The sequence below is a fragment of the Schistocerca americana genome, chromosome 2, assembly GCF_021461395.2.
Source record: "Schistocerca americana isolate TAMUIC-IGC-003095 chromosome 2, iqSchAmer2.1, whole genome shotgun sequence".
NCBI classification, from domain to species: Eukaryota; Metazoa; Arthropoda; class Insecta; order Orthoptera; family Acrididae; genus Schistocerca; species Schistocerca americana.
In genome coordinates this window covers 207,960,036-207,974,599 of record NC_060120.1, presented here as the reverse complement: position 1 = coordinate 207,974,599, position 14,564 = coordinate 207,960,036, and the positions used below count along the sequence as shown (strand labels likewise).

At 39.9% G+C, this 14,564-nt stretch overlaps 1 protein-coding gene across 1 annotated transcript in view; it reads left to right on the top strand.

Moving 5' to 3' along the window:
• LOC124593895 (juvenile hormone acid O-methyltransferase-like) overlaps positions 1 to 14,564 on the top strand; it is a 190,209-nt gene that overhangs the window by 39,408 nt on the left and 136,237 nt on the right. The window contains exon 2 of the mRNA XM_047132242.1: positions 1,511 to 1,658. Within this exon, the coding sequence (XP_046988198.1) occupies positions 1,511 to 1,658 (148 nt within the window). The remainder of the gene's footprint in view (positions 1 to 1,510; positions 1,659 to 14,564) is intronic.

The window sequence follows — 14,564 nt, the reverse complement described above, 5'->3', positions numbered from 1 at the left end:
GATCGTTTCTTAATTAGGATACTGTAGTTATGCATTTGTAAATTACATATATTTCTTTATACGATTGTTTCATAACTTCGAAGCTGTTTTCACCAATACATGAAAATGAACTTTCTTCAATAGTTCACTACAAACACATTTTATTTTTTGTTTTCGTTTCTAATAGAAAATTGGGAAAATGGGTACGGTGTGAATGCCGGTTTTGTCAGTTAACACTGGTACAACACCTAACCTTTACATGCTATTAGTTGTATACCTCACTGTGGGAAGAGGAACTGTTGAAAGGTTCTTTTATTTTGTATACGTCTTTGCTATAAATCTCATTATAGTCCAACATGGGTTAATAACATGAAACAGATAAAATAAATTGGCTACGTGTGAGTAGGACTCACGTACTGAGGGTGGACTGCAAACTTAATTGCGTATATAGATAGTTTAAGCATTACGAGAACCAATGATATTGACGATTTTGGCCTATTATTGACATTGCTATTGACAAAATATGGTTGCAGGGACCCCAAGACTTTCAATAATGTTTTAGTTATAAATCTGAAGTCGAATATCAAATGACAAAAGAAATATTTTTCTTCGTGTTGTATAGTTACAGATTAACAGTTTCGGATTTTTCCTTTATTTGTACTGTGAAACCTTGCTTCTTTCCAAATTTCATGGTTCCAAGTCATCGGGAAATAATCTATAGGTTCCGATGAGTGAGATTTCCAGTATGAAAATATGTGATAAACGGCCGCATCTTTTCTCCGTATTCACTTACAAGCTTAAAATTTTTACACCGTGAAGGGACCATAGACTTCAGTATGTAACATAAATTTGAACTTGATACGCCAACCTGTTACAAAGGAAAGATGTATCAACAGACGGACAGACAAATAGACAGACGGATAAAAAAATAAAAAAATATCTTTTCATGTTACACAATTATTAGAAATTAAGAATTTTCGTTTTTTTTTCTTTGCTTGTACTGTGGAATCTTGTTTCTTGCCAAATTTCATGTTTCTAGGTCAACGGGAAGTACACTAGAGGTTTTGATAAGTGAATTTTGCGAATATGAAAATACGTAACATAAATGGCTGTATCTTTTGATTGCAGCGACTTAAAGCTTAAGGCTTGTACACCGCTGAGAGATCAGAAACCCTTAATAACTGACATAAATTTAACCTTGATACGTCGACTCGTTCCTGAGAAAATGTTCCTTAACAGTCGAAGAGATAGAGAGGCAACCGGACAACAAAACGGTATTGGCGCACTGAACCCTAGTATTAGTATCTGGAACATACAACAGAAGGATGCGTGTCAGCTATATTATTACGTTTCAGCAAGTATCCACAATTGATCCTGTTGTGTTGGTACCATTTATTAATTTAATGTCGAATCTGATAAGTATTATTGATCACCAAAAAATAAAGAGAATGTGACTTTTTTTCTGAAGACAAATCGTTTGCAAGCGTTGTAGTGGAGCGTCGATGTTCACGGATTTTGCCGTTCCTCTCAGGACGTGGAGGAGTTCGTATCTCCGTACCAGCACAGTGAGGACCCAGTGAGCGACTTCCGCCAGCTGCTGCAGAGCGAGGGCTACCAGGTGCTGCACTGTGACGTAGCGCCGCAGGTGCTCTTCTTCCCGAGTGAGATGCAGCGCAGAGGTGAGCAGCTCCTTTAGTGTCCCAGAAACAACTAGTTACACGTGTCTGGATGTAGCTAACACCCAAACCTCCAGATGTCAGACGCTCACATCTGTACCAAATGTTGTATGCCGATAGTGTGTCAAACAAAACTCCGATTTAGTTCGTACTATGTTCTGTCGTCGAGCAGAACGGCGTAAACGTAATTAAATGTAACACTAGAACTACGGGACACAAAAAGCAGTACTACGAGTAACTATCACGTATATTTCCCGTGGGGAAGTTGGTAGAGCGTTAGATTATCGTTCCAGGGATAATGGGTTCAGAGCCCAATGATATCAAATTTTTACTGTATTATGAGCGAAAGTGTTATATGGGACAACGTCATCTTTAGGACATGTAAAAGGGCCATTTGGAGTTTACAGCATTGTTCTCTTGGAAGTCTTCTTTCGCTTCGTTTCTTTGAAAGTAGTAAACCTATAGAGTGAATTTCTAATTTTACAGAATATACAACCAGAACTCAAAATAAAGAATCGTTGCATCACACGTGCAGAAGTAATAGTATTGATAATAATAATAATGATAAAAGCTGTAATAATAATAAAACTAATAGTAATAATAATAAAGAGTGTGATTCATTCAGGAACAAAGGCTTCACAATCCTGGCTGCGTACTAAGAGGTGTGTGAAGCAAATTGCTTTCGTTCACCAAGAACATTTGATGAATCTCACATCTGCGCATGCACCCTGTAGATTGCAGAATGAAAGCTTGTGTCTGAAACAGAACTTTGTTGAAGCTTTAAAGCCATTATCCACCGGTAATGGTGGGAATTAGGGAATCGTGGAGAACCCAACTGATTTTTTGTGACGGACTGCAGCTTAAGAAGATTTTTCCGTTGTTGCTGACTGATCTCTTCCGAAGAATCTCGAGCAGCATCAGACATTTTACGCGTCATATGCTCATACACTCTGAAGAAATGAAGATCGGACGGTTGATAAATAAAGATTGTGTTTGCTGGAAATACGTCAATTGCGATTTAGTTTCCTGGTAGGTTATTTTGTACGTGCTTCTCAAGAAAAACACTAGTGTCTTTGCAGGGCCCACAAGAAACCAATATTAGCAATAGTTTGTCCTATATAAATTTCACGCGTAAACACTCAACAAGAGTTGTGATCGGTGGGGTGCGAACGCGTGACCTTTGGTACGACGACCTCACGTTCTACCTACCCACCCACTCAAGATCTAGCAAACAATGGCTGATAGATAAACTTTTCCTGCGCTCCGTATTTCTGGTGTTATTTTTAATTACCGTTTACGCACTTAGCTCGAACTAAATCTGCGTTTTGGTTGATGCTCTATCGACATACAATATTTGGTACCGATCTGACTGTCTGACACCTGGAGGTTTGGGTGTCAACAGTAAAGGTTGATCAAAAATGTTAATCAAATGCCATTGTAGACAGCCTGCCTCACTAGTCGCTTATCTAGAGTGCATTCTTTGATGAGCATGGGTGTAGGTTAATCATAGAATGCTATTGGTGATGAACCCCTCAATGTGGTGTTATAATTACTTGACTTGTTGGACTGGCCTCAGGGGATGTCCTCAAGATGCTTGTCCTCAAGCTGCGATGGAGAAAAATTTTCTCGCTGCAAGATTGGCCTCTGTTGGTGATGAAGAGGTGAGCTGTCGTTAGGCCCGTAAGGAGAAAATTATTCTCGCAACTGTTCTGGACAACGTATTGTCACCCCGACAGTGCTACTGGTAGACCAGTTCCAGGACGAGCCTGTTGCAGGATCGACCCGACTACTCGTAGAAGGAATCATAGGGGCAGTTATTGAGCCCCATCTGTCCTCCCTCCATTGGGGATAAACAACAAAACACAATACCCAAATATCAAAACTCACAGGGAGGAATGGCGTGAGGGGTGAGCTGTACCAATTTACACAAAGGTTATACTTTTCGTTACACATTTATTTTCGAATACAAAAATGGCATTAACCTGAAGACAATCTTGATTAGGAAATTTTTGCTCTGTTTACAAATCACAATACTATCATGCACCTGGTAAACAAAGTCAGCTGCCACAATTACCAAAACATAAGCTCATTTAAACATTGTTGTAGTCGTCGTCATCGTGCCTAATCGAGGACCCTGAACTCTGTGTACTGTAGCTTATATAGCAGACTGCTTTTCCTATTTCATTCTTGGGTGTGCTTGTTGCATTGCTTACTTGTTGTTTTTCCTTTTTTTGCTCTTGTTGTTTTGGGCACTCGTAGCTACTCACGCAGCAGGTCCGTCCACATCGTTGTCGTTTGCCGTTGCACCTAGTTACGCAGGCCACTGACGAGACAGCAGATACTCTACAATTTTTATCCTGTCACTCCTGCTAAGCGAAAATATACCGATGTCAAAACACTCACAAACACACCAAAACACCATATGGCAGAACAACCTGCTCCCACATGACCACCTTCTCAGTAAGATGGTCACAATTCACTGTAACACTTCCACTGGTCTTGAGGAAAATCGAATTACGCGACCCGAGCTTGATGTTCGTGTTTTTTTATCTTCTGTGTGCTGGGGTGGTGGTGAAACTGGAGTGTCTTCCGGCAATTTAACGTCTTCGTTTAGCAAATATGCAGGTTTAAGTCGGTCGATGGAAATGTTTTTTACTTGGTCTTTCATTTTGAGTCCAAAAAAATTTGATGTTCTTTCCACGACTTCGTATGGGCCTTAATACGGTGGTTCTAACGATTTTTTAACTCTGTCAACCTTTACAAATACGTGTGTTAACGTGCTGAGGTCCTTGTATACAAATGGTGTCTGTTTTACTTTGTGAGCTATTTGCACAGGTTTCAGCCAGTTCCTATATTGTTTTAGTTCTGAAACAAACTGGGGTAAGTCTGAATCCCTTTTTGTTCCGTCTTCTTGAAAAAAATCACCAGGTATCCTGATGAGTGGATTGAAGATGATATGCAGTAGTTTGAGTTTGATTACAACCACATATTTTTGATAGTGCTTGAAATAGCTCAGAATTAAATTGTCTTCCACAATCGGTTACTATTGGTAAGGTGCACCAAATCTATAAATCCAACAACTGAAGAAAGCTTGAGCTACTGCTTCTGTTTGTACGAGTATATCCGAAGTGGTATTACCTCTGTCCAATTCGTAACTCTATCGATGCATGTTACGTATATTCATCAGAAGGAGGCATTGGCCCTATCAAATCAATATGAATTACTTTAAAACGTTCATCAGTGTCGGGAAAGTGTCCCATTGGTGAATGCATATGTCGTGGAACGTTGTCTTTTTGACAAGCATTACAAGCTTGTGACCAATTTGCAATGTCCTTTTTCATATTCATCCACACACATTTTGACGTCATCATTTTTACAGTTGTCTTGATACCTGGATGAGCCAAATTATGATAATGTTGAAAAATAACGTAACGGAATTGTTCAGGAATATAAGGTCGAATACTTTGTGTCGAGACATCACACCACAATTGCTTTCCTGTCTGAGTCAAACAGTATTTTAATTTAAGCGAAGTATTATTGCCAGGTTGCAGTTGATGAAGCACTTTATCCTTTTCTTGTGCTTGGGCTATCTCTTCATAGCTAATTGGAACCAATTCTTCAAGCCTTGAGAAGCTATCAGCCACAACATTTGCTTTACCAGAAATATGTCGCAAATATGTTGTAAGCTGTGAAATATTTTGGAGATAACGTAATTGGATTGATGTTGCTTTCTCATTCTTCTGCTTAAAAGCATATGTTAGAGCGGCACGATCAGTATAAATAATAAAGTATTTACCTTCTAACAAATATTTGAAATACTTGACAGCCATATATATACTAAATAGTTGTCTGTCATATATGGAACTTTTTTGAAAAGAATCCAATAGGTTTCCATTGTACATCTCGCCACTGTTGCAATACAGCACCAGCTGCAGGATCTGATGCAGCCATAAATAATGCGAGTTGGTTGTGCAAACCCGGAAATGTTAAAAACGTTGCATTTACGAGATCTTCTTTACATTTTTGGAACTGAGCAATTGCTTCTGCTGTCTAGTCAATATGTCTTCGGTCATTTTTAGTTGTTCGTTTTAGGTAATCATTCAACAAAGCTTGGTTTTCTGCAGCATGTTCTAAATGCTTGCGATCAAAATTGATGATTCTTAAAAATTTTCGAAGTTCGCTAACAGTTTCAGGTCGCTTGTAGTTCATCAGCACAGACATTTTTCCTGGATCCGGCTTCTCTCCTGCAGGTGTGATTAATTGTCCTAAGAATGTCAGTTCTTTCACTCCAGATACCGATTTTCCAACCTTTATTACCAGACCATACTGATTCAATTGTTTAAAGAGTAAATTTAGATGTTCAGTATCTTGTTCTGACGATTCTGATGCTATTAAAATATCATCCAGATATGGAAAGCAGAAATCCAGCTCTCTCACAACTTCATGTATAAACCTCTGAAATGTGCTACGTGCATTTCGAAGTCCGAAGGGCATATAATTAAATTCATACAGACCAAAAGGTGTAATAACCTCTGACTCTGGTTTGTCTAGGTCGGCTAACGAAATTTGATAAAGTAGGTCAATCTTGAAGAATACCTTCTTATTCTGCAGCACAAGATTTACCTCATCTGCTCGAGGGACTGGATACCGGTCTGGGAGAGTCCTATCATTAAGACGACGACAATCCCCACAAACTGGCCACTGACCATTTGACATCATAACAAGGTACAGTGGACTGGCCCATTGTGATTGTGATGGACGTATAATACCGTTATTCAACACAAACTGAAATTCTTACTTAGATATTTGCAATTTATGTGGGTCCAAACAACGAGCCTTACTATACACCAGTGGCCCATTATAAGTAGTGATGTAATGCTGTGCTTTATGCTTTAACACCTTTGGTACTATAGATGGTTTTGTTAGCTCAGGAAATTTTTGTAGCAGCTTTGAATACTGACATTTTGCATAGAGTGGGCTTACTGAATCGTTAGCATTCACAGTGGTTACCTTTGCTGAAATTTTTAACATATTAATGTTACCTACAGCTTATTATTTTTCAGATCTACGAGTAAACCAAAATGATGAAGAAAATCGGCTCCCAATAGTCCCTTTGATACATCTGGTACTATAAATAGGCATTCAAACTTACATTTAAGAACTAAATCAATGGTTAACAGCTTTGACCCGTAAGTTTTTATTTCAGAACCATTTGCGGCAGAGAGACTAAAGTCAGAGGGTTCAAGTTTTTTAGTTTTTGACACTGGTATAACATACAAATCTGCACCGGTATCTACCAGATAAGGTCGTCCATAAGTTCTGTCTTTAACAAATAATCGATATTGGCGGCTTACTGTGGGAACTGGAGTAGAACACTCAAACGCTTTTGACTCTACCCTTGCTTGTTTTCCTTGTTTTTCTATTGGCAAGACGGTACACACTTTTCAGGTTTACACCGTGAGCTAAATTTGAAGTGATAATAACAATATTTACCATTTGTTTTGAACTGTATTCTGTTTCTACTTCTGCTGCGCGATCTGGATCTATTTGTTTCTCGAAGCGTCTTAACTTCATTTCTAAGTCTTTATTTTTTACAAGAAGATCTTGGACTGATAAGGAGGTGGAAGGAACTGACTGGGCTGAGGTAATTTGATGCTCCTCAGCATATTGCATCTCCACTATACGATCGGCCATCTGCGCGATTTTGTCCGTCGTTCCTTGCGATATCACTAATATACTTCAACTATTACTTGAAAGTTTATCGAGCCACAATGTTTTTAAAGCGTTTTCCGACAAGTTGGTCCCAACACAGTTCCGCGTTTTTCGTAATAACTGCTAGGTTTCATATCGCCCAGTTCCAACCCGCTCAACAGTTGTTTTATTTTACGCTCCTCACTTTCCTTGAAAATAGTTAAGAGTCGTTCTTTTGCCAGCGAATATTTATTATCTTCATCTCTGGTTACCAGATCCCAGATGTTTTTGACATATTTCGGTTCAAACTGGGCCAACAGGTAATTTAACTTAGTTGCTTCCGTTGCTATAGCAGCGATTATAAACTGAGCTTCGGCTTGGTAAAACCAAATATCGGGCTTTTCTACCCAAAAGGGAGGACGCTTTACGCTTACCTTATTGATTTCCCGAGTACTCACGGGATTGCTCCCTCAAGTTCACTTCCTGTCGGCATTTTGAGTATTTTTATTAAATACTGTCTACGACGAATTCCAGCAGATTCCGCGTTGGACAATTCGCCCAATTCCCCGATAATTATGTTGCAGGTTTTATTTTTGTTTCCCCTCGCCGATCACGTCGGAGTCGCCATTTATTAGTGGTGTCTAACTAAGGTAAACACACACAAATAAGCTTATAACTTCTTTATTATATAATTTTATAAGACATGAATCAGCGGGTTACTTAGGCACAATACAAATAGCGAGCTTTGCGTGCATCCCATGCGCGATGCTAGCTGTTTTCACAAATTATTCAGCTGCCAAAATCATCGAGGATGGCCTCAGAACTCAGGCGGCATTGCTCGTCTAACATTAACAGATCTGCTCTCTGTACTTGTCCGGATTGGACAGGAAAGTCGGCCACTGGCCCATCAGGAAAGGCATACCGTACTGGCTACGCAGTATGATCAGGCATGGGTCTTTTGAGTCATCAGTCTTCTGAATGGTTTGATGCGGTCGGCCAAGATTTTCTCTCCTATGCCAACATCTTCATCTCAGAGTAGCACTTGCAACCTACGTCCTCAAATATATGCTGGCTGTATTCCGATCTCTGTCTTCCCTTACAGTTTTCGCCCTCTACAGTCCCCTTTAGTGCTACAGAAGTCAGTCCCTGATATCTTAACAGATATCCTATCACACTGTCCCTCCTTCTTCACAGTGTTTTCTACACGTTCCTTTCCTCTTGATACTGTGCAGAACCTCCTCTTCGAGCTTTACCAGTCCACCTAATGTTCAACATTCGTCTGTAGCACCACACCTAAAATGCTTCAATTCTCTTACTTCCCATTTTCCCACAGCCCATATTTCACTACCATACAATGCTGTGCTCCAAACGCATACTCTCAGAACTTTCTTCCTTAAATTAAGGCCTATGTTTGATACTAGTAGACTTGTCTTGGCCAGAAATGCCCTTTTTACCGGAGATAGTCCACTCTTGATATCCTCCTTGCTGCACCCGCCAGTGGTTATTTTGCTGCCTAGGTAACAGAATTCCTTAACTTCATCTGCTTCGTGACCATCAATCCGAATGTTAAGTTTCTCGCTGTTCTCGTTTCTGCTGCTTCTCATTACTTTCGCCTTTCTTTGATTTACACTCAAGCCATATTCCGTACTCGTTAGACTGTTCATTCCATTCAGCAGATCATGTAATACTTCTTCACTTTCACTCATGGTTGCAATGTCATCAGCGAATCGTATCACTGATACCCATTCACCCTGAATTTTAATTTCACTCCTGAACCTTTCTTTTATTTTGATCATTGGTTCTTCGATGTACAGATTGAACAGTAGGGGCGAAAGACTACATCTCTGTCTTGCACCCTATTTAATCTGGGAATTTCATTCTTGGTTGTCGGCTCTTATTATTCCCTCTTGGTTCTTGTAGATGTTGTACATTAACCGTCTTTCCCTATAGCTTATCCCTATTTTTCTCAGAATTTCTGACATCCTGCACCATTTTACATTGTCGAACTCTTTTTCTAGGTCGACATATCCTATGAACGTGTCTTTACTTTTCTTGTCTTGCTTTCATTATAAACCGCAATGTCAGAATTGCCTTTCTGATGCCTTTACCTTTGCTACAGCCAAAATGATCGCCATCTAACACATCCTCAGTTTTCTTTTCCATTCTTCTGTATACTACTCTTGACAGCAACTTGGATGCATGAGCTGTTAAGCTGACTGTGCGACAATTCTCGCACCTGTCACCTCTTGCAGTCTTCGGAATTGTGTAGATGATATTTTTCCGAAATTCGGACGGTATATTGCCAGACCCATACAATCTACTCAACAACGTGAATTGTCGTTTTGTTTCCTCTAATAATTTTAGAAACTCAGGTGGAATGTTATCGATGCCTTCTGCATTATTTGATCTTAAGTCCTCCAAAGAAATCTTAAGTTCTGATTCCAATACTGGAACACCTGTCTCTTCAAATCGACTCCTATTTCTTCTTCTATCACATCAGACAAATCTTCCCCCTTCTAGACGCCTTCTGTTTTACTTTTTCCACCTATACGCTCTCTACTCGGCATATAACAACTAAATTCCCGTTGCACTCTTAATGTTACCACCGTTGCTTTTAATTTCGCCGAAGGTTGTTTTGACTTTCCTGTATGCGGAGTCAATCATTTCTTTTTCGATTTCCTCACTTTTTCATGCAGCCAGTTCGACTTAACTTCCCTGCACTTCATATTTATTTCAGTTGTCAGCGACTTATATTTTTGTATTCCTGAATTTCCCTGAAATTTTTTGTACTTCCTTCTTTCATCGATCAGCTGAAGTATTTCTTCTGTTACCCATGATTTCTTTGCAGTTACCTTCTTTGCACCTATGTTTTTCCAGCTTCTGGGATTACCCTTTTTAGAGATGTCCATTCCTCTTCCACTGTACTGCCTACTGGACTATTCTTTATTGCTGTATCTACAGCGTTAGAGAACTTCAACCGTATCTCGTCATTTCTTAGTAATTCCGTATCCCACTTCTTTGCGTATTGATTCTTCATGACTAATCTTATAAACTTCGGCCTGCTCTTCATCACTACTACATTGTGATCTGACTCTACCTACATCTGCTTCTGGGTACGCCTTACAATCCAGAATCTGATTTCGAAATCTCTGTCTGACATTGATGTAATCTAACTGAAATCTTCCGGTATCACCTGGCCTTTTCCAAATATACCTCCTGCTCTTGTGAGTCTTGAACACAGTATCCGCCATTACTAACTGAAATTTATTACAGAATTCATTTAGCCTTCTCCTCCCATTCCTTGTCCCAAACCCATATTCTCCTGTAGCCTTTTCTTGTACACCTTCCCCAAAATTGTATTCGAGTCCCCCAAGACTATTAGGTTTCATCTACCATTGCGAATTTTAATTATCCTTTCAATACCTTAATGTATTTTCTTTGTCTCTTAATTTTCAAGTTGCGACAACGGCATGTATAGCTAATCTGTTAACTGTTCACCGTAACACATTGTCAGCGCTACCTTCCTGTTTACTTATTTATTTATTGTTCCGTGGGACCAAATTAAGGAGAAGTCTCCATGGTCATGGAACGAGTCAATACATGTAATTATAACACGATATTAGAAACAGATGAAATGAAATAAAAAAAACATATTCAGGTGACAAGTCATAAGTTTAAATGAAGAAAATCAACAATGTAACACTGGAATTTGCTTAATTTTTTAGCTCTTCCAGGAGCTCCTCGACAGAATAGAAGGAGTGAGCCACGAGGAAACTCTTCAGTTTAGACTTAAAAGAGTTTGGGCTACTGCTAAGATTTTTGAGTTCTTGTGGTAGTTTATTGAAAATTGATGCAGCAGAATACTGCACTCCTTTCTGCACAAGAGTCAAGGAAGTGCATTCCACATGCAGATTGAATTTCTGCCTAGTATTAACTGAGTGTAAGCTGCTAACTCCTGGGAATAGGCTAATATTGCTAACAACAAACGACATTAAAGAAAATATATACTGTGAGGGCAATGTCAGAATTCCCAGATTTTTGAATAGGGGTCGACAAGAGGTTTTCGAACTTACACCACATATAGCTCGAACAGCCCGTTTTTGAGCCAAAAATACCCTTTTTGAATCAGAAGAATTACCCCAAAAAATAATACCATATGACATAAGCGTATGAAAATATGCGAAGTAGACTACTTTTCGTGTTGAAATGTCACGTATTGTTCTACAAGATATTCTTATCCCTCTAGTCAGCAACCCAGGCTGCCTGTTTGTGCTAGTACCCTGTTTTAAACGTTCTAACGGAAAGCAACTTTCCAAGAGCATGAGAAAAGTCTTGAGAAAAGCATTATATTTATCGTCTACTGTATCAGCGCTATAAACATCTTGCCACTCTCGTTCCTTTATAAGGTTTACAGAGGTCTCTACAGCAACTGGATCAGCTTTCCTGAACAGCTGATGACTATATTTAACACGTGTTGCAGCACAAAAATCTTTTAAAGTTAAAATTTGTGCATCATGATCTGAAAGGCCATTTACCTTTTTGTTAACAGAATGCCCTTCTAGTAATGAGGAATGAACAAAAATGTTGTCTATGGTTGTTCTACTGTTCCCTTGCACTCTTGTTGGAAAGAATACGGTTTGCATAAGATTATATGAATTAAAGAGGTCTACCAGCATCCTCTTCCTTGCACAATCACTTATACAATTAATATTTAAGTCACCACATATAACTAAGTTTTTGTATTTCCTATAAAGTGAACCAAGAACCTCCTCTAGCTTTAGCAAAAATGTTGTGAAATCGGAGTCTGGGGATCTATAAATAACAACAGTTAGAAGTTTAGCTCCGTTAAATTTAACCACACCTGCACAACATTCAAACACCTTTTCAGTGCAGTACTTTGAAACATCAATTGACTCAAATGGGATGCCGTTTTTCACATACATGGCTACCCCCCACACCACAAAGGGCTCCTCGAAAAGCTGCCAGCCAACCTGTATCCTGGTAAAGGAAGCCTCTGAATTGTCTCCTTATTTAAGAAGTGTTCAGATATACCAATAATTTCAGAGTCGACATCTATAAGCAGTTCACTAACTTTATCTCTAATACCTTGTATATTTTGATGAAATATACTAATTCCCTCATTACTCGGATACCTAAGCTTTGTCAAAAGTGATTCCCTTGTTATAGAGGCTTCCCTTAAGCAGGAATACCTATCAGCTGACTTCAATCTAAAAAAGGTGCAGCTCTAACACCCACTACTGCAGGAATTTTCCCATGAGTGATCCCACCAACCCCACCTATGCTGTCAACTATAAGCTTTGCCATCCTCCCCTTCCCATACCTGTTGAGGTGCAGGCCATGTCTAGTGAAACCCGTCCTGCTGATAGACTCCACCGACACCACTGAAATGTGACCCATGCTTTCTGTCATCAGCGCACCCCCAAGTCTCATGTTATTACGCTGACAGCTGTATTAAGATGAGGCCGATCGTGACGCTGAAACAGTTCCACGAAATGCACATTCGTGTTGCCAGTCTGAGTGGCTATCTTTTCCAGGTCACCATCTATGTTATACTCCCCATGCCTATTAATATTATTACCAGCCCCATCCACAATCACAATCACCTGATCCTCTTTAGTAAAATCCCTACATAACCCCCCTATGTTAACAGTCACCTGAGCCAACCCTGCATTAGGCTTCACAATGCTGGTGACCTGGTACTCACTCCCCAGCACTTCCTGCAACTGCTGGCCTACACCTCTGCAATGAGAACTACCTAACAGCAGAACCTTCTTCTTCCTCTTCGACTTTGCAACTGTTCTAGGCACAGTAACTACTTAGGTCTGCTGCATACTTCCTACATCTACAGCTACTAGAGATTCCTCTCCACTAGACTCTGACAGTTGGTCATATCTATTGTAAGCACCAATAGTAAAACTATCTGAAAATCTTCTTCTCCTAGCAGATCTCTTGCCAACAGCCAGCTCCCATTCCCCAACCCCCTTCTCCCTCCCATCCTATCTATCTCCTCCTGTGCGTTTTTCAACTGCACCTGGGCACAGATCTTACGCTTCTGCTCCTCTATCAACTTACTCTTGCTACATAACCTGCAGTTCCAGGAGAGGATCTCACCAGAATGCCCACTGGCTTCCCCACTGCATTCCCCCCAGTGAAAATACTTCGAACAAGTCTCACACCGCAATCCACTACTTACGAACCTACGGCAAAGCCCACACTTCTCACTCATGGTAAAATTTTACTTTTTCTAAGTTCCGCTACTACGATAAGAAGATGTTAAAAACCTGACTACAATAATCACAAACTTACTCTACAAGGGAAGTAACTACTATTATTAACAGTATTAATAAACAACAAATGTGAATATAACAAAAGACTAATACAGAAAGAGAATCAAACGTCTAATGACACAGTAACGAAGCTGAAAACAGTTCCCAAAAGGTTCTTATGAAATTATTTCACTAGAAAACACCAAGAACACCGGTTGAAGACTACTAAAGTTCGTAAATAAACCACTATACAGAAACAATTAATTAGTACTTAGGTTTCGATGCGCCGCTACTGCTGCAACTGGTCAGCGCGGAATGTAAACACAGGCAAGAGGTTAAGTTGCTCGATACGAAACACTCACAACGAAACACTAATAACGAATCCTACTCCAATTATATCATTTTCTGCTGCTGTTGATATTACCCTATACTCATCTGACCTAGAATCCTTGTCTTATTTCCATTTCACTTCACTGACCCCTACTATATCTAGACTAAGCCTTTGCATTTCCCTTTTCAGATTTTATAGCTTCCCTATCACATTCAAGCTTCTGGCATTCCACACCCCGAGTCGTAGAACAGTATCCTTTCGTTGATTATTCAGCCTTTTGCTCATGAGCACCTCCCGGAGATCCAAATGGGGGACTATTCCGGAGTCTTTTGCCAATGGAAAGATCATCATGGATCTTTCTCAGTTACAGGCCACATGTCCTGTGGATCGACGATATGTGTCTTTAAGTTCCATTGCCTTCTGCATCCTCATGCCGTTGATCATTGCTGATTCTTCCGCCTTTGCAGGCACTTTCCCACCCCAAGGTCAAGAGAGTGCCCTGAATCTCTTTCCATTCCTCCGCCCTCTTTGACAAGGCCGTTGTCAGAGTGAGGGTAACCTCTTATGCCACAAGTCGTTGGCCGCCAATGCTGATTATTA